The sequence below is a fragment of the Hypomesus nipponensis genome, chromosome 9 (assembly GCF_054491055.1).
Source record: "Hypomesus nipponensis isolate SF chromosome 9, ASM5449105v1, whole genome shotgun sequence".
Taxonomy (NCBI): Eukaryota; Metazoa; Chordata; class Actinopteri; order Osmeriformes; family Osmeridae; genus Hypomesus; species Hypomesus nipponensis.
In genome coordinates this window covers 18,700,953-18,720,835 of record NC_140369.1, presented here as the reverse complement: position 1 = coordinate 18,720,835, position 19,883 = coordinate 18,700,953, and the positions used below count along the sequence as shown (strand labels likewise).

Genomic DNA, 19,883 nt, shown 5'->3' with positions numbered 1-19,883 from the left:
TGAATGTGTGTGTGTTCCAGTTTTTGCTGTTTTTCTTTTTTGTTTGGTTGTGTTTTTTTTGGGGGGGGGGGAGGGGGTTTGCTCGGCTTGTCACATCTGGACCTTGGTCCACGGTGTCTGGCTGAAGCCAGACTCCAGCCATGATTCTACACTGCACTCCGGTGGTACCCTAGAGCAGCACATGCAGAGTCACCGAAACATGTTGGGGCCTTTATCTTTTTTTTTTAACACTGAAGATGGCTATAATGTAAGATAATATTGACTATTTGGACTGTGGGTGATTGTGTTAAGCATGCCATTGTTGTACAGTATGGCTTGTTAAGAAATCTGCTATTGTTTCATTTATAATTACCCTTGAATCATGTACTGGGCTATGGAACGATCTGTAAACACAGAAACATTGAGCTTTAGCAACTACTTAACAACAGCCCTAAAGCTGAAAAACACAATATTACATTGCTCAGAATACTATTGCCCTCATTTTAAAACTGGATACACGACACAAAGACCCTGTTTAAGGTACATTTACCCTTCCCCCCTTATTTAGAAATAATATAGCCTGTCTATCATCCATACAATTAAAAAGATGAACTGGGAAAAACAATATTATTGTACAAAGCAAACTTAGAAACGGCATTGATTCCTTGGAACGCACAGACAGCTAATCGATGCATGCATGTCTCCCCCAGTGAGTCCAGATCAATGTTAGCGAGAGAGAGAAGTCATTGACAGACAGAGTGGAGCAGCTCTCCGGCATGATTGCGTGCAGTGCTGGCTGCAAAGAATTCATCCCGGTCATCAGTTGGAAAAGGATCCCCCCCGCCACCATGAATGGTGAACGCTCTTTGGCCTCGCCAACAATACCTTTTCTCTGTTCTCTAATTTATCAAGAGGATTATCACTTTCATTTGCTCAGTGTTGTGGTCACCCTAGCCATCTAGCTTGATCACATGCTCCCTTGCCCCTGTGCCCCGGGCTAGCAAATGATTTATTGATCGGGGCAGCCTCCATGTAACCTGTTGTATTGCCTCATCACTTTGCCATCATCACCCAATGATGAGCCGAGCACCCAAAAGGCCAGAAGTTCTCTCCCTAAGGCGGGTTTCATTCAACAGTGTGTCCCTAGATAAATTTGCTTTCTCAAATTGCTAATTCGGACAAGGTTGCAGGGAGGTGAGAAGACTGTTGATTGTGGTCAGAGAGCATCTGGTCGAGCTGAAGTTCAGAGGCATCTCATGAACTCTCCATGTCAGTTCAGCAAGTAAGTAAAGCTTTGAAAAACTTTCTGTCACAAACTCGAATATATAGGGAAGGGCTGCTGTTGATGTTTACAATCATCTCTTTTGAGAGATAAGTAATGAAAACCTTTACCTTGAATCCTTTTCTCACCATGAACTCTTTGACAATAACAGCAATGCAAAGAGACGTCCACAACAGAAATGGTTGGCAATAGCACGCAGATTTATTGTTATTTCTTTGCAATGGGTAACGGTTTCCCTTTAGGGTACAGAGGGCTTGGACAGCGAATAACAGTGGATGCATGTTGTTCATCAGACAATCAACCATTTACCACTACATTATATCCCCCCACTAACCCTTACACCTTGAATAGTTGCTGCATATTAGAAGAGCTGCTGTTGACATTTTGTCAATAGTTTTGTATCCATAGCTACAAGACATGCCAAGTAAAGTGGCCCAAAGGTCAATTTCTTACCAAAGGTTTAGTAAAGGCTATTAAAAACATTCTGCCGATGCTTTACAAATCTAGTGGTGAACAAATCTAAATGGCAAACAAGCATTACTTTTAGGAATGAAAATAATGCTGAAAGGAAAAATATAGGAACATTGCAGTAGGGTCTTATTCAATTCAGTTAAAATCACATTTTTAAGTAACTTCCCTTAACAATAAACCAGTAACCATAGTTACTGTTTCATTTTTAGAGAGTACACTTCCTCCATTGCTCAATGAGACATATTGTACATGAAATCTGCTATTCCGACAAAATACTAAAATATCTACACACTTTCAGCATATCGACATGAGCTTGGTTGGATTATACAATGAAGAAATGAACACTCAAAACCTATTTAAGATGAGCTATTGTATAACAACTATTGTAAAACATTTGGCCGAAGATACATACACACTTTCCCTGATATTTGTGTTTTAGGCTTTTGACAAAATAATAAAAACAGTCCTCCGACTCCTTTCATTCAAAGAAGTGTCACTATCAACACAATCTCATGAAGAAGCATGATCTCCTCAACCACCTGAATGCATACAAGGTTATTACATTTCACAACAACCTTTAGCTTGCGTTTACAGTATATGGTGGTATGGCTGCACCGTAGGCTGCACAAGTAAATCAACATTCTAGATCCCCAAGTAAAATTATCAAGTCTATAGTTAGTCTTTTTTGATCTTCCAAAACAAAGTAATATATTTTCCTTGTATTGGCTTCATCAGTAAAATAAACGGATTCCCCTGCATTCTGGTTATGCTTTTGCACTCATTACAGTTTATGGCTGTGTTTATCAAATAACATTGTGTGGCTTCTCACCAGTAGGAAAAGTCCATTCATGTGGAAAAACAAAAGCTTAAGCCTTTGTCAGCATACTGTTGTTTTTGTTTTTACTGTATCAAAAGATCACAAGGTCAGCAAACTCATATCATATGTCCTCTCTTCAGCCCATATCTGCTATGAATAAGCCATGTCAAGAAGAATTACTTCAGACATGAGACCATTAAGTACCACGCCTTAGCAAATCCCAAACTTACAAAAGCTAGGCCTGTGGAGGTACACATTGAGGCCTTCATTAAAATATAATATAAAAATAGGTCTTCAAAAGCCATCGCCAAGCATGAATGCTAAGTATAGACTCAAGTCAAATGCAAATTAGCAAAGCAAAAATACAAAACAATCAATGTTCACAATTCACAGTATTCATCATCCCTTTTATCACGTATTGTACACTTCTGTTATTATAAAAGCTTTATTAACCGAATATGATAACTTTTGTATCTGTATTTCAAAAAAAATGCTGGTACCACCAAAAAGTCTTCTGAATTGGACCTATTGGAGGACAATTACTACTTGTGATGAGGGGATATCATATTATTAGGTATGGTGTTCAAATAAAATGTGTTTCCCATTTAGCTTATTACCTACTACAACACCATATAACAAGGCTGACATTTATGGCACATGCATGGAAAACATTATCACCTCACAATCAAATGATTGGTTTTGTCCTTCAGCAAATCTAACATGCTTTTTTATTGTTAATATTGATTTTGAGTCACGCATACTGTTGTTGTGTTGTGTGATAAACCAAGGATTTCCTGTGCTTATGTTGATCACAATTAAAAGATCACCTGTTGCCTTATTATCTGCTCATACATTCTATCTTTGTAGTCATTAATGTGTACCTACTGTAATAAATAATGTATCAAGGACAGTCCTTTTTAGAACAGTTGCTACCAGTAGTCAGGCCTAAAACACATTCTGTAGGCTGAGCAGCAGCCTTCTAGGCACTGGGTGGAAACGAGTACTGGAGTCAGGAATCCTGATATGGTAACACGTGTTGGCCCTGTTATTTTTGTTTTCTCTATTCTCTACAAAATCCTTCCTCTGACCTTCATACCTCAGAGAGAGACTTTGCTATTACCACAGTTCTTGCCGAGGTGTGCATTAAACCTCTCCAATAAGCGTGTTGTCTAATACGTTTTAGTGGAGACGGACAACCGTTTCCTCTACGAAGTACACCTCCTTAAACCCAGACAAAGTAAGCAATTTCGTCGAGATCCACGGGATAGTCTGTAAGGTGCAGAGGCTCTTTAATATCAAAGCGCTCTCCCTTGTAGCTACGCCAACGCCCAGCAGGGAGGTAGATGTCCCGCTCCTGCTTCCCAGGCTCAAGGACTGGAGCTACCATGAGGTCGTCCCCTATCAGGAACTGAGAATCAATCTTGTAAGCGTTCTCGTCCCCGGTGGCGATCCACCACAGGGGACGTATGATGGGGTCCCCCGTGTCCAGCACCTCTCCAGCCAATTCCAAAACGCGCGGGGCCACGAGGCTCTCGTGGAGAGCCGTGTACTTCCGGGCAATCTCCACCACCTCCCTATCATACTCCCAGGGGGGGATCGAGAACTGCATGGAGGGCATGAACGCGGCCAGCTCCAGCCAGCGAATGTAGAGTTCACGGTCTGGCAAACGTTGCCCTCCCTCTGTGCGGTTTAGGTAAGCATTCCCGCCAATCATGTCCGGTAGGATGAACTGGTAACCAAGAATGCTAATGGTGAGGACTGTAGGAATAAGGGATTTGAGACCTAGCTCATAGCCCCAAACCGAGTCCCTGTCGATGGGCCTGAAGAAGCAAGAGATGTTCTGGGATTGATAGCCGATGCGGAGTTCAGCACGCTCGTTGTAGGGAATTGCCATTTCTGTGTATCGTCGTGTGAAAGTGCTTGGGTCACGAAGGGGAATCCTCGTACTGAACTTCCACGGCAAGTAGTTTGTCTCACCAGCATCCAGTTTAAAGGATGACACCCCATATTTGGAGCGGAGGGACCGCAAGTGGGACGCAAACCAATCACGGGCGTCCGGATTAGTGAAATCCAGGATGCCACCAATACCATTCCACCATCGAACCAAAGCTGGCAATAGGCCGGTAGGCTCTCGGACAAAAAGTCCCTTTTCCACACAGGTGTGGAAGTTGTCGGATTCATAGTTGACGAAGGGGTGCGTCCATAGGGAGACTAGAAAACCATCCGCTTTCAGCTTCTGAAACATTGCTGAGGCATTCGGGAACTTGGTTGTGTCAAACTCATATTCGCCGTAGCGGTTGGTGTATCTGTCATCCAACTCCAGGTGGCTACAATTAAAGCCATGCTTGTTGATGTTGGCAGCGTACATCAACAGTTTCTCTTGGTCAATGTCTTTCTTATGGAGTGCCCATGTGGACCAGATTGGATGGCGAAACATGGCTTTGGAAGGTACCTTGTTAGGCTTGGTGAAGTATCTGCGCACCATGTACTTGTGGATGGAAGTAACATCTGATCCTACACAAACTCTATAACTGAGTTCGGCAAACTGCGTCTCCCCCGGCCCTGGGATTGGCTTGTATGGACTGTCATGGTAACGGGCCTGGAAGTACATGGTCTTCTCCGTTTCATTCCAGCCGAGGTGAAAGGGCACAGAGTCGTTGATCTTAATGGCTGTTGCATTGGAAGACAGCCAGTAGCGCTCCAAGATCCCACCAAAGTCATTTCGATTGGAGTAGATGTCACTGGTGACAAAAGGCTTTGGAGCCTGTTGCCCTTCAATAGAGATAGGCCAATGCTGTTTGGCTGTTTCGGCACCACCATACCAATGGGAATCGTTGTAAGTCATTGCATGCTCCACAGGTCGATCAGGAACCAGTTCTTCCCAACGCACACGGTAGCATTGGACTGTGTCTTTGGGACGTACCGTTTGGATGAAGAAAATGAGTTTACCATCAATTGTGCGCCCACATCTTAGAATCTCCCCTTCTTTGGTACATGAGTCCAGATCCAGGGTCCCAGACCTACAATTAAACATTAAGAAAATAATAGTTACGTTGAATTCTGATACATTTGAATTGTACATTTACCACAAAGTTTACCTTTAAGGTAACATCAAAAGCTGTAATTACGTCAGAAATGACCATATATGAATGACTATAATGCAATTTAACATTATACAACAGAAGGTTCAGGACTGAACCTTCTGTTGTATAATGTTAAATTGCATTATGGTCATTCATAAAACACCAACTTAAAGGATCTGGCTGAATGCGAGTTGAATTATGATTACCGTTTTTTTCAGAAAACAAGCCGCATTTTCTATAACCCGCACTGAAATACATGCCGCACTTTATGCAGGAACAATGATACCAGGCAGAAGGCCATAGGCCATCTTATGGCATGCCGGAACACATTTACATTTAGTCATTTAGCAGACACTCTTATCCAGAGCGACTTACAGTAGTACAGGGACATTCCCACCGAGGCAAGTAGGGTGAAGTGCCTTGCCCAAGGACACACCGTCATTTGGCACAGCTGGGAATTGAACTGGCAACCTTCTGATTACTAGCCTGATTCCCTAACCGCTCAGCCACCTGACTCCCCTGACACTTCGGTTGTGGTTAGTATGTCCATGCGTGGCAAAATCCATTGTTATGTCTACAAAATTATTTTAATTAAAGTATAAGTTTAGCTAGCTTGCAAATCCTGAGGATAGCCTACCAAAGTTCAATTAGTCAATGTCGTTAGAGATGCTAACGTTGGTTTACTAGCTGTATATAACAACAACAACTTGCAGCAGTTTTGATTTACTGAAATTATTATGAAATGTTATGTTCTACTAGCCATCTGCCTACTTTAGCAAGTCACTGTATTTCCAAGCCCCGGTAGTGTAACTGAGATGACACAGTAAATAATTCCTCTTTCAATAAGCCCCCGATCCAGTGATTAGCCTTGAAATTAGCTGCATGGCCTGTAGAGATCTTGGGACAAAGCCACTTTTTTGTTCTAAAGCCGGGCTATACGCCGCTTCGAAATAGAAGCCGTACAACCACAAGAAAACTGAAAAATCGGGGTACAAGCCGCAGTTTTATTTCCGAAAAATACAATACATAAATGGACCTAGAACGTTTGTGAACTCATTAAGCTCAATTCCAGAAAGAAGCCTACAGTACATACTTGAAGGCCATTTTGAAGACGATAGATCCTGCCTGGTTGCGGATGATGTAGCCATCCTTGTTAAGATCCAGCAACTCAGTCTTCAACAGCTCAGCCTTGCGCAGGGAGGCAATGTAGTAACACCAAGAGGTCACAGCAGCAATCACCAGCACCACACCAAGTACCCCAGCTACCACTAGTGGACGAGTTTCCCGGGTCAGTTTCTGCTTAATGGGGGTAACATTGGTAATAGTGCCCCCTGCACCTCCTGGTACCACTTGGTACATGACAGCTTTTGTTGAGTCGACCAATAAAGTAAGCTTTCAACAATCCGTTAAATGATGTAAATCCTTGGGGTACAGCCAGGAGAGACCCACTTTTGCAGCTCCCAGAGATCACCCACAAAGCTCTGTGATACACAGTTCTTTTGTCAGTATGCTGGCACTTCTCTGAGGCATGACCTTGAAGATGGTTCGAAAGGAATTCTTCTTTGTTTTCCTTCTTTCATGCGATGTTGCCCTCTAGCAGAATTGTTTCATCTCTTTACCTGTTGGAGAAGAAATAAGATAACAGGATCTTAGATTTAAGGCTGCACAGCAAAGTCAGTTCAACAACAGTGACAGCCCCAAACATACTACAAGTCTAAGTCATTGCTTAGACACCACAATAAATTAACCAAATGCTTCTTGTAAAATAACATCTCAAAACAGAAATATTCAGCATAATACAGCTCCACTAAAAGGCACTATATGTCCGAAAGGTTGGATAGTGCTATAGTTCTAAATAGTAGCCTACCTAGGCTTTTGAAAATGGCATATTAGAACATTTACAGACAAATTCAGCAGTGAACCAGACTGAGATCTCTTACTATCTTGGTGAGACAACAGGCGAGACAAAATTGCCATAACAATCAATGAGACAGAGATGACTCACGTATCATAGTTTGGGCAAACTCATAACACTTGAACGTGGGTGGATGCCTAGTTTTGATGAAAGACTCAAAAATAAAAAAACAAATTCTGTTATGTTTTTAGGATAAATGTAGGCTTTCCTTGGTTCTTGACGCAATGGAATAAAGCCCAGTATGCTTTTAAGAGGTTGATATGGCAACAATCCTATTTCAAACATTGGCTTGTCTCAGACTAATTTGTATGCAGTGCACACAAATAGTTCGTAGTTGAGCTGTAGTGAGTATTGAGGCCTCATCTGGACCCTTTGTTGTGATGTTCTGCCAACAGTGAGGAGATTGCACATATACAAAACACCCTGTTCCTCCAAGTCAAACTAATGGCCAATGTGGCACCCTTGTGTACTTCCCTGCAACTTCAGAGAGTTTTGTAACCCAAGCAACAAGCCCACTCAGTTACAGGGGGTAGGTGGAATAATCAAGCCTGGTCTCAGCAGAACAAGGCCATTTGCCGACTCATCTCTTCAAAATATGCACACAAACACACACATACTTATCTTTCGCTGCTGACAAACAGTACTTGCCGATACAAATAAACAAACATGGGTTATGGGAATTTGCATGGCTGATGTTAGCTATTGAGGCACAGCGAGATTAATTTGATTGAAGGTGAATTGGACCAAGGTTCTGCTGTCGCTCTCACACACAAATGTTGCTTGTGCTGGTGTGCTGCTTCTAACTGTTTATTTGGGCCTTCGTCCTTACATTATCCGTTATGGCTGGGATAATAACACAGTATTCAATTAGCTACCTTATTGTATGATTCTGTTTTTTTTCCACAGGCACACCCTTGCACTTTTGAGGATCATGTTGTTTAGTTGTAACTTGTTACATGGTCTTATGGTTCTTCCCTTTGGGACTTATTTGGTTTTCTCAATGTATGCTTCATGTTTGGGCTACGCACAATGTTCGTTGTTATGATCAGTGACCTATGCACTTTTGTAAAGCTCAAATCAGGGCATGAATGGCCCTTTGCCTCATCCGTTGATTTGTTATCAGCTTGGTTGCATAAACTTCGATCTGCAGACAGTAACTTGAGTGACAAGTTACCTTAGCGTCGAAACTGTAAACTAAACTGGTTTAATAACAGTGCAGAATATTGGAGTCAGTAAGAGAACACAAGGGTATAACCCTTCTGTACACAACAAGTTCAGACATAGAAGGAAGCGATAGCCTACCTATGTAGTTGCTTCTCCCCATACACGAGATCAAGCTTATGTAAACGTATACCACTGGCTATCGCTAACGTTTAAACACAAACCCGCATTTCAGGCGACCAATCAAGGATACTGTATACAGTATCAATAAGGAAATCGTTTAATAACCAAATGTTTTACTTGCATAAATATTTTCAAGTCAACATGAACTCGAGTGTGGTAAACAACATTTGCCTAAACTGGTTCGCGTTCATGTGGGACACAACTCTGTTGAGTCATGTTATGCTCAACTCGGTGGTTGTTTAGTCTGACCTTTGTGTGGAAAAAAACAAATATTAAAACGTTACTTAAAAAGAATTGCTTTCTTCATAAGCTTTACTTACCGATCGAGCAGCAAAACTTCAATCTTCTATCCTCATACACAAACTTTGCTGGCTCGTGACTGCGCTGGGCGCAGAACGCGCATAAAGAGGTATCTTGTTACATAGCGTATGCAGGCAAGATTCCTTAAAGAGATGTATGGGAAATGTAGTTTATGTTCCGGTTCACGTTTACCATATTACACACCGCAAAATAAGTCTACCAATGCAATATAAAAAAATATATATTTCATATGTCGAGAAATAAATTAGGAACGTTTTGTTGATTCGCATTTTAAATGTAAAACTTCAGGATTCTTCTAAAGGTTTCGACTATTCTTAGAAATTCCATTCTAAACAATACTTTTTTAGAACGTGGCATATGCTTCCACCAAAATATTATTATTGTTTCATAACAGTATTTCACAACAAAACTCACATTTCAAACAATCAGGTACATTCCTTTATTTAAGAGGACACACTGTGATCGGTTGTTTTAGCGTTGAGACTCAGAAACAAATTCCGGGTGAATGATGTAGGATCCAGCCTGGTACGGTTTCACTACATGAAAACAGCTGTATCCAGCACTGGGAAAGGTGAACGTGAACAGTGTTCATACGGATGTAGCCTATACATGGATATTTTGCATAGGTGGCAAGGGAATCAAACACACAAGTTGTGTTACCAAACAGTTTTAGCAAAACAATAAATCTGTCTGTTCGTTTTCTCATGAACAAAATGTAGACTTAAAAAAAGATGTTCACACTACCATTAGGTCAAACATCACAATCTCTCACCTGGATCCTGATGATAAACGGGAGCTAAGGTCACCAGGATATTGCTGTGAGTCTGACCGGATTGGCCTCTGCTGTGAGGATCTGAAGGACTCCCTCTGACTGTAAACAATGGACAACAGCCTTTACATCTGTTCAGATAAATGACCAACTCAAAGCTTTTGTGTAACATGAATGCGTAAAACAGTTCAATGTGCGGAAATTGTTTTCGAAAATACTTTGATAGGGATGGAAAGACAATTTTTTTGGAAACTCACAAGATCCATATGGGTTCACTTATTCTGGTCCAGTCAAATCAGTGAATTCATACAGATAATAAATAGAAGGGAAACGTTTCAAAAGCACGAAACCAGTGCACTGCTCTACCTCTGTGCATTTCTCAAGGGAGGTTGCACTCGGCTGTCTCTCCTTGAAGGTTCAGTCATCTGTACTTTGTGCATCCATCCAGCAGAGGGCAGCAAATGTAGTCTGGATGGCTCCCTCGTTCTTTTGTCTGCATGTGCCGCACTGAGAGAGCGTACTCTTTTGCCATCTGGTGGAGGACCTGCACAAGACAGGGTTGTCACACAAAGAATGCATTCACACTCAAGACTATACTAAATAGGATGAAATACATCCAGACATGGCTGTAGGTCAATGTAAGAAAAGAGAAGAAAAACTACTAGATTTCTACTGTATCATCTAATAAGTTTGGGAAAAGAGTGCATGAGTTGGGGTTAAATATTTGACAACACTGAACGTTCTGTAAAGAAAATAATAACAGCAGCGATATATTAAATAAACAAAAGTGAAACAAATGAAGGTTCCACATTTAATAGAAATATACTTTCTTGTGTTCTTGAGTTTGCAGCAGTACCTTGGTTGTGGAAGGAGAGGTGTCGGATGGGAGGGAAAAGGGGCCGTCCGATGTTCACAGGAACTGCGTTTGCCTGAAACACTGAGCGAGATGACCTGTGGCCTGTCTGCAGTTTCCTGGGTAAGAGGAAGTCCTGAGTAGATAAGAAAGGAGAGAGGAAATTAGACACCTGTTCTCTTTCTCCCAGGGTGGTGAAGATGGATGGAAGGAGGCCAAGGTGATGCATTGAGGCTTTTGTGTCCCACTCCGGTGTAAAATGAATAGGGGCAGCAATATGCAGAGAGCAAGGTAGTTGATGTCGATTTGAGCCGTTCCTTCCTTGAGGGAAGGGACAAGATGGGCGGGGAAACCAGTTCAAGATTACAAGCTTTCAATTGAGGCATGATACTCTCATCGTTGAATTTCAGATGAAAGGATATCGTTCATGGTTTTAGCTGCCTTTTAGCTTTTTCTTGTTGCCTGTAGAGATGATGAAGGTAAAAAAGGAACTTTCACTGCTACTGGAGTAGACTTACAGAGTTACCGTGATGTTTGAAAGAAACATCCTAGATCCTAACCATGCTTTCAACCCATGTACAACCAAAGCTCAGGAACTGAGCGGACAGAGAATGGTGGTGGTGGTGGTGCTGGTGGTGTTGGGTGGGTTATAGCTTCCATGTTTACTTGATAAATTCCATCAGCGGTGAGGGAGAGGAAAGAAAAGCTAAATAATGAATGAGATGGCTTTCAACCTGTGGAGATGTATGCAAACGATGAAACTCCAATTAGCATAAGAGTACCTGGCCTTTTCCTGAAGTAATGAAGGGAATGAAAATGGAGGTAATGGGGTGTGTTTTGTTCTTGTTCACTAAAGGGCTTGGGCTGCAAAATTGGATTTGAAAAAATGTGCTGCTGTAAATAATTGAGGTTTGTTTGTTGTTGTTTTATTGACTGACTGATTATGTTAAGTGCTTTTCTAATGCCTATTGGATCAAAATAGTAGAATAAGTTACATCTCCATAATGTAGTGACAGTATGTAAAAATGAGTGGGAAGTATTTTTGAAAGCATTACATGTACTGTGCAGTGACAGCCATAAGGCAGAACAACAAATGTACATAGAGAACACAGTGAACTCACATTTCTTTTTGCATCTGAGGACGGAATATGTCATCAGGCAACAACAGTGTTGGGGCTCTTACCGGTCTGGGGTGAGGGTTGTTCCGGCGGTGTGCTGAGGACGGTCTGGGCTGGGCTGGTTTTCTTCGGCCAGGACAGTTGAACTCCTTCGTGTACGTGCTAAGCAATAGGGGAGCCATCACATCTTGTGAACACCCCCCTTCACCTGCTACCTGTCCTCATACTACTGCGAGCTTACACCTCGAATGACGGATAAAATCTCCCCTCTCTCTCTCTCTCTCTCTCTCTCTCTCTCTCCCTCCCTCCCTCCCTCCCTCCCTCCCTCCCTCCCTCCCTCCCTCCCTCCCTCCCTCCCTCCCTCCCTCCCTCCCTCCCTCCCTCCCTCCCTCCCTCCCTCCCTCCCTCCCTCCCTCCCTCCCTCCCTCCCTCCCTCCCTCCCTCCCTTCCTCCCTCCTTTGCTCTTTACTTCTTTCTCCCTTAACATTCCTTTCCCAGTGGCTGGTCTCCACTTTATTTTACTTGGAGTGTTCTTTTAATCAGTAGAACAATCGGGTCACCCTACCGCATACAGTAGATGGTCTTACACTACTCACACGCACATTCAGTGTCTCTCTCTCACTGCAATCTGAGCAGACATCGCTCTGAAGCTCACAGGCCTTATTACCGACACAGGCCCCCCTACAGTGAGACTAACCTGGGTCACCTTTCTTGTCCTTTTTTGCCAGGAGTCACATTCATCAATAATTCTCTGGCTGGCAGCAGAGTCCCTTAGTGGCACTGCTGCAGGAACTGATCAGTATCCCCCTGTCAGGCTTGCACACGGCCAATTAAAGCCCATTCGTATTCAGGTAAAGCAACAACATTCTAAAAGCCTGGCCTGACTTGAATAGAATGATGCTTTTGAGCCATGTACTGTTTTATATTTTGAACATTCCGATGGACAGAACTACTGTACATTCGTGAACGGATGATTTGAGTCTTCACATGTATGGACTGTTGAACAGGCTGTCACTAGGCAGGGAGGTGAGAGGGCAAAGCCAGGTAAAACAGGGTAGAATGGTATAGACTGTATTTTAAATCTTTGGCGGAGCTATTATTGTTTCGATGTAACAATGTGGCCAATGTAGTAGACTGTAGAATATTCAACATGGCCAAACATTGAACAATTGTAGCATTAGTAACTTTACTTTTAAGTCACGTCTTAACCTAGCTATGTGTTGAGTTGAGATGTTTGGCTAAAGTTAAGTAACATTTTCAAAGAAGAAGAATGGAATCATAAAGCGTTTCAGGAATTTATTCATAAAATACAGATGGTGTACAAATGACCCAGGGCCCAATCTGAGGACACATATTCGTATAAGTAACATTTTACCCATACATCTTGAGTTTGATGTCCACTGAGAAGCAAGTCCAATTGCAAGGTAATTGCCTTCCCATGTTTTCAAAACAATACTCATGCAGGTACTCATTCACCTTCTGAAACGTTCTTTGAAGAATCAAAGCACTCAATGCTGTTTGGATTTCACTGCTGCTTTGAGTTTGGTGTAGAGATATTCACAGTTCTGACAAAGAGAAAAATAGAAATAATCATGTGTTCATTGTGTTTTATTTTCATGTAAGTGCACCCGGTAGGGCTCAAAAGGTGCAGCTGGAACACAGTATATCCAAGATACAGGGGTTGGGAGAGGACACTGCTTTAAACACTTAAGAGCCAATCTAAGAGTTTAGGACCGAACAAAATGGAAGACTGGATATTGACAAACCTGAATGGCATAGTAAACGATCCCTAGATAGGCCGCAATGCAGCCACCGAGGAAGAGGTCAAAGGCAGCTGGTTTCACTCTGTGGACAGACACATATCATGAACGACCGACAGATACAGCAGCCTACACACATTTGATTTGAATGAATCATGTTTAAGGTCTGTCTTCTCCCACCTGTACATCGTCATTGGCTGGTGCATTTGATCAAAAAAGGTGATGTCAGGGTCCCTGACGAAGAAAAAAAAAACATGTCGTGGCTATCTTTTCTTTCATGAAGGATTAACCCATTCTAAATACATTTATATTAAGCAGACGCTCTTATCCAGAGCGACTTACAGTAAGTACAGGGACATCACCCCGAGTAGGGTGAAGTGCCTTGCCCAAGGACACAAGGTCATTTGGCACGGTCGGGAATCGAGCTGGCAGCCTTCAGATTACTAGCCCGATTCCCTAACCGCTCAGCCACCTGACTCCCTAACAGCACGCAAACATGCAAAACAATTGACGGTAAAAATGAACAACTTTGGTGGCATTTCGTTTCAGGAAGGCCATTGAGTCATTAGATTCAACTACGCTCAACTCTAAACTACGACTCAGTTAATAAAGTGCTTTGTGTATGTGTCCTTGCTACTCTGAAAGGGTAGTGGTCATTCGAAGAGACGTGTGTGCCTACCTTTTGTCCTGGCGGAAAGTGTGCCTGTGGACCTGCTGCAGGTAGTGCCTCAGCTCCTGTTCCAGAGAGTTCACCAGCAGGGTGTGCTTGGGCTCCTTGTCAAGCAGCTGTGCAGCCCGCGGAATGGAGGTCAGGAAGGACATCATGGTGGACAAACGGCTGTCCAGGAACTCCTGCAAGTGAAATCGTAAAGACACAACCACTTGTATGGTATGGGAGTTGATGTGTGCGTGCGTGTGGGTGTGTAGTTCTTGTAAACATTTTACATTAGAGAGCATTGGGATTCTCTAAGTTGCTAGATCCTTTGCTGTAGTTGATAATGTAAATCCAAGTTTACATTAAATATCTTACCATTTGGCCTTTGAAAATGTGTATGTCTTTGGCAGAACCCTAAAGAAAAACAGATTGAGAGACATTACAGAATAGAAGATTAAAAAATATGGAGCATTTTGGGGAGGCTGGTAGCACCAATGTGTCATGTGTTTCCACTATTCATGGTCATTCAGCGACTTTGAAGACTCTATAGAGAAGTTCACATTATTCATGTTGTCCAAAACAAAATGATGATGGGTCTATGAAATTCACCAAATGTGGAACAAGATGCAATGGGACCTCAAGTGACCAAAATCTTTATGTTTATTAAGATAAGATAAATGAACACACGTACTGCCTACTGTGTTGATGTTTTTAGGCTGTTCCTCATAGTGGAAACACATAGCAACTAGGCTCTTCGTCCTAGACTCTGGTTTAAAGAACAGTGTCAGTGGGTAAGCACTATATTTTGTATGCGGGCTATTTTCTTACCTTATCAGACAGATTGTACATAAAACGTGCCAGAGATTCTGCTATGATGATGCCATTTCGTTTGAACTTTCTTAAATCCACCTGTGATCTAGATTGCAAAAGAAAAAAAGAATTACAAAGTATGCTAGTGAGATGATATAGATCAATAGTAATATAACACTGCCATTAAATAACAATTTATATAAGACCAATATAATGTTGGTGTTTGAGGCATCCTGTAGGACAGATGCCTCAATGCTAATCCAAGTTGAAAGAAAAAGATAGATCTTTAATAGGCTGATTAATCAACCCTCTTGTCAAGTTTCACGTTATTGAAAAGGAGAAAGAAGAGAGGGTAAAAACAAGTAAGAACAGAAACTGTCAGGGCTGAAAATCAAACCCTGACCGTTACACGTCGGCCTACTGTCGTATGTAACTGCAACATAATACGTAAAGTCCCGCAACCCAGAGTCGATACTTGAAATAGACGTAGATATGTATATTGAAATTACATAGTGTCGAGGATGGAGCCTCTGACTTCTGATTTGGGGTCTTCCAGGTGTGACAGGGTGAACCCTGGGATCCTGCGCAACCCGTAGCGCTCATGCTCCCAGGAAACAGTGGTCTCTCCCAGGTGGATCCTCTTGTGGACCATGCCCAGTTTCACCCACGGGAAGCGTGCAGATATCACCTGTAATGAAGTCAGTATGGTTTAAGCCCATGCCACATCACAACGTTGTGCCATGCTTGGGGAAATCCTTTGGGTAGGGATGCCATTCAGCAATTTGAGGAACCATACTGTACATTTCAAACTGTTAACTGTACTGTCAATATATTCTTTATAACTGTCATCATCATTCAAATCAAATGTTTTCAAGATGATGTCTTACCTGTTCCAACTGCTGGAAAAAGGTATGCTGGGGGGTGTCAGGTTTGGGAGGGCGGGATACATGCATGTAAAGCTCATCCCCATTGGCCAGGGTGTCCAGACTCAGAACAAATGCCACATTGTCATGAAGGAGACTCGATTCTGATTGGTTTCAAGGGAAGACAGATACAGTGTGAATACGTAATTCTATCCCAAACGTTCTCCAAACTAGTAACTAGTTATACAGTAGATGTATATTCCCTATTCATCTCTGTAATCTCTATAACAAGCTCACAAAGTACACTGTATTATTATCTATACAGAATGTGCCATCAAGCACTACATAAACTCTGATTGGTCACCTGACATGGAATTGAGATGTTAAGGATATGACAACAATGATCTGGCGCCATAAACAAAGACAGAAAGACAGGATGTTTTCAAACTAAACACACCAGCATGGTCCATGTTCTCCTCCACCCACTTCTTTGTCCCCATGTAGTTATACTTCCCACCACCAGTCAAGGAGAACAGAAGGTGGTAACTACAGGGTAAAGAAAACAAGGAAACTGTATGATACACCATCTGTGAAAAATGAAAGATTTAGTCATAAAAGGATGCACTTTTTGGGTGAGGGGAAGGGGGGGGGGGGGTGAAGTCACAAATATTTGTGGAACTCACTGGGGCCTGGTGCCTGGGTTGCTGTACAGTTTGCTGAAGAGTCGGACCAGTTCGAGCAGGATGGTAACCCCACTAGCGTTTGAGTCAGCGCCGTAGGCCAGCCACTGTCAGGCGTTGACACATCAAAACATATGAAAGAGTACAATACAGCAATGTATGTGTGTGAAAAATTGTGACTATACCCTATACGCTACCCTTCAAAATACCGTAGATTCTTAGGGATCTAAGGGATTTCATTTTAGATGGAGTTGGAGCTACCAGATGGATTATGACAGTGCATAGAAGGGTTCAATAGTATTAGAAGAGCATGCTTGAAGGAGATGTGGTCTTAGTCATATATTACCATTTTTAATACCGTACTGTAACATCCCCAACCATGTCTTTATAATTCCCCTGATTGAAATACAGGAAGCAGTAAGTCAGTAGATGAGCCAGCAGTCTTACCATGCTCCTTAGGGAGTGACACTAGAGACCCAAGATTGTGGAATTCTAATGTTGAACTGCTGTTTTAGACCGTCATCTTACAATATGGAGGGTTCCTACTGGGGAATACTAATATATTTTACTTTGAAGGACTATGATCTATGATGATGGTTTGGGGTTAGGAGACACGGGGTGGAATGGATGTTGGAATTGTGGTGAAATGCTGTCGGTTCTCATATACATGGAAGATTTGCCATAAGACTTACAGGGGCAAGTCCATACGAGTCATAATGGGCGGTGATGACAATGGTGGGCGGATCCCCTCCAGCTCCAGGAAGCACACCCTGAAAGTGCAATGACCAATCACATTGAATGATTTGATTAATTTTCAAATGGTGTCATCCCAATGGCTGTGCCTTGGTCCGCTTTTGGTCTGTGCTTTTCTTTGGTTGAGGTGCTCCACAAGCCAACACCAGCACCCCTTCATGTGACAATGTGTCTGTTCTCTCACCTCCAGCGTTACTATGGAGTTATCGGTGATGGTCTTGACAGGGTTGTTGTTGCTCACAAGAATCTGAAAGGCGGTGGCCAGGACCATGCTACGAAGAACTGGCAAGAAAAGTGGGGAGTGCAAAATACAATTCAACACACATTCAAAACACACAGTGCGTACGTATCAAATATATACGTAGTTTGCTTACATCTCCTCTATAAACTTTCTGATACATCCATCCTTCTCCATCCCTCTGCCATCTTTTTTTTCTTTACTCCATGACTCACTTTGCAACATCCACCCACACATCCAGCTTTTCCTTCTCTGCTGTCTAATCTCCCCTCTCCGGACCTCCACCCCCACCCCAAACATTCTAATCCCTCCCCCCCCGACTGTTCCCCCTTATCCTCTACCCCTCCCCCCTCACCTCGCACCAGGATTGAGGAGGTGCGCGTGCTGGCGACCAGCTTCACCTCCTCGTACATGCAGAGGAGCTGCTCGTCTTCGGGGGCCACGTACACAGGCATGATGGTCTCTTTGCGTAAGGCTTTGCTCTCACTCACCATGAACGTCTGGAGGGAAGGCAGGTCACAGTTTTCGAAAACAGTGCTCCCTTGTTAAGTTGAAATAGACTACAAGACTCATCAACGCCTTTTTCCTGTCACCAAGGCTTTGTTGAACGACAACAGAAAGATACAGTTGAATTGAAAACGTCTTCTTTCAGGTTTATAAACACATAAACAGCATACTTAAATGGGAAATACACAAAGCTAAACGGGCAAAACTTCTCATTGCCCATCATTGAGTATAATTGATCGTAGATGACACTTGTGGCTTTGAGCGCTACCTTGATGCTGAACATGGCTACCTGTATGACATCAGGGGGCACAGCGGAGATGTTCTGAGGCAGCAGGATGAGCACCGCGGCGGCTTTCTGCCTCTGCGCCTCGACGTACTGCTCCGTGGTGAAGTCTTGAAGCTTCATGATCACGCAGCGCCGCGTCAGGCTCGAGTCGTCCGCCGCACGCGCCTCCGCGATCACAATGGCTCCACGACAACCTCAACAGTCCAACGAAATGGTCAAAGGTCACCAGAGGCCAGTTAGTGCGCCCCTTCGGAGTCTTGTCGACACATGATCGTGAACTAAAAGCACACTTTCATCCAATCTTGTATTTCTTATCAAGCCTATTATTTTGACAAGCCAGCTAAAAATGCAAAGATGAATATAAAATATGTTCAAGACTATGACTACGGTGTCCCCATGACCATACCATGCTTTTCCTGCTGCAGGTCAAAATGCTGCATCCTGTAAGCGGTGAACTCGTAGGAGGACACTGCTAGCAGTGCAGACGCGTGCAGAGGCTGGACACACAGCAGCAGCAGACAAGCCGCTGCAGGCCAGACCCTCAACCGCATGATGTCACTTTCCCCGTTTCTTAAAACGTAGTTCTCTGTGGAGCACCATAGGGATGGACGTTTGAGATTTAAAGCAATTCAATGAGAGACACACATGGTGTTCAATTTGCTTTGTATAAGTCAAAGGACATTCTCATCTTGAATCATTTAGAGTCACAGTAATAGTAATCTCATATTGGTCCAGCACAGTTAGGTCCAGTGTCACAAGGCTTTAGACACGGTGCCTAGGCAGAAATAGAACAAATGTAATAACACATTCTATGACCAAAGAAGGACAATAATGTACTTCTGCAAGAATATATCCCATCTGTCAAAATAAGTGAAGAAAGATGTCCATGTACTTCATTCCACAGTTAAAAGTCCCATGAACTCAAGGTCTGTCATAACCAAACAGTATAGACTAACCAATTGCATTTATCTGACGGTTTCATAAGAAGACTAACGCAGGTTAATGCAATGACCTATATTACCATGCCTTAAGCCTTTGTCAACATCAAAACACCCCATCGACAAGGTTGACTAAACTCACCTGTCAACCAGGCTTTCTCCCAGGCCTTGTCCCTTAAGGTAGGAGACCGCGTTACTCCCCGCTCCTTGCAGTGTGTAAAAGAACTTGCTCCACAGAGGAACAGGCTGAAGATGTCTTGTTGTTAAGCTGCCGTATGCCATCTGGCCCAAGGGATTTGAGGCTAATAACTCCCTCTTCACGCACGCGTGCACACACACACCTCTTAGGTCCTTTACAGACAGGTAATCACTTAGTACTGGGTCTGACAGCCATTGGTCAGACACGGACCATTGATGTTTTCTAGTTGAATTTGTGTGAAG

At 42.9% G+C, this 19,883-nt stretch overlaps 3 protein-coding genes across 3 annotated transcripts; all 3 read right to left on the bottom strand.

Annotated features, from left to right (window-relative positions):
- Positions 1 to 1,440: 1,440 nt before the first annotated feature.
- myorg (myogenesis regulating glycosidase) lies at positions 1,441 to 9,345 on the bottom strand. The gene is made up of 3 exons (XM_084706125.1): positions 9,212 to 9,345; positions 6,726 to 7,251; positions 1,441 to 5,569 (listed from the first exon to the last, which is right to left on the bottom strand). Exons 2-3 carry the CDS (start codon positions 6,989 to 6,991, stop codon positions 3,772 to 3,774), a joined length of 2,064 nt encoding a protein of 687 aa, XP_084562251.1. The 5' UTR covers positions 6,992 to 7,251; positions 9,212 to 9,345; the 3' UTR covers positions 1,441 to 3,771.
- Positions 9,346 to 9,637: 292 nt separating this feature from the next.
- Positions 9,638 to 12,134, bottom strand: LOC146273383 (uncharacterized). Its single transcript, XM_084705983.1, has 4 exons — positions 12,018 to 12,134; positions 10,838 to 10,970; positions 10,503 to 10,525; positions 9,638 to 9,800 (listed from the first exon to the last, which is right to left on the bottom strand). Exons 1-4 carry the CDS (start codon positions 12,132 to 12,134, stop codon positions 9,684 to 9,686), a joined length of 390 nt encoding a protein of 129 aa, XP_084562109.1. The 3' UTR covers positions 9,638 to 9,683.
- A 1,099-nt stretch (positions 12,135 to 13,233) lies between these two features.
- LOC146273382 (BOS complex subunit ncln) lies at positions 13,234 to 19,055 on the bottom strand. The gene is made up of 15 exons (XM_084705666.1): positions 18,911 to 19,055; positions 18,508 to 18,698; positions 18,067 to 18,211; positions 17,658 to 17,755; positions 17,413 to 17,490; positions 16,724 to 16,827; positions 16,498 to 16,586; positions 16,065 to 16,204; positions 15,687 to 15,865; positions 15,196 to 15,283; positions 14,743 to 14,781; positions 14,392 to 14,564; positions 13,893 to 13,946; positions 13,719 to 13,797; positions 13,234 to 13,517 (listed from the first exon to the last, which is right to left on the bottom strand). The coding sequence occupies exons 1-15, from the start codon at positions 19,053 to 19,055 to the stop codon at positions 13,461 to 13,463; spliced, it is 1,659 nt and encodes a 552-aa protein (XP_084561792.1). The 3' UTR covers positions 13,234 to 13,460.
- Between the last annotated feature and the right edge of the window lie 828 nt (positions 19,056 to 19,883).

Bases quoted from the DNA above. Each gene is read 5' to 3' on its own strand.
- myorg (XM_084706125.1), bottom strand. From the start codon at position 6,991: ATGTACCAAGTGGTACCAGGAGGTGCAGGGGGCACTATTACCAATGTT. The intron at 5,570-6,725 runs GTATGTACTGTA...GTTTAATTGTAG, and splicing joins GTCTTCAAAATGGCCTTCAA to GTCTGGGACCCTGGATCTGG.
- LOC146273383 (XM_084705983.1), bottom strand. From the start codon at position 12,134: ATGGCTCCCCTATTGCTTAGCACGTACACGAAGGAGTTCAACTGTCCT. The intron at 10,971-12,017 runs GTAAGAGCCCCA...TTATCTACTCAG, and splicing joins ACAACCCTCACCCCAGACCG to GACTTCCTCTTACCCAGGAA. The intron at 9,801-10,502 runs GTACGCTCTCTC...ACATCCGTATGA, and splicing joins CTCCACCAGATGGCAAAAGA to ACACTGTTCACGTTCACCTT.
- LOC146273382 (XM_084705666.1), bottom strand. From the start codon at position 19,055: ATGCGGTTGAGGGTCTGGCCTGCAGCGGCTTGTCTGCTGCTGCTGTGT. The intron at 16,205-16,497 runs GTGTGTTTAGTT...GAAACCAATCAG, and splicing joins GGAGAACATGGACCATGCTG to AATCGAGTCTCCTTCATGAC. The intron at 13,798-13,892 runs GTGGGAGAAGAC...GTCTGTCCACAG, and splicing joins CAGCCAATGACGATGTACAG to AGTGAAACCAGCTGCCTTTG.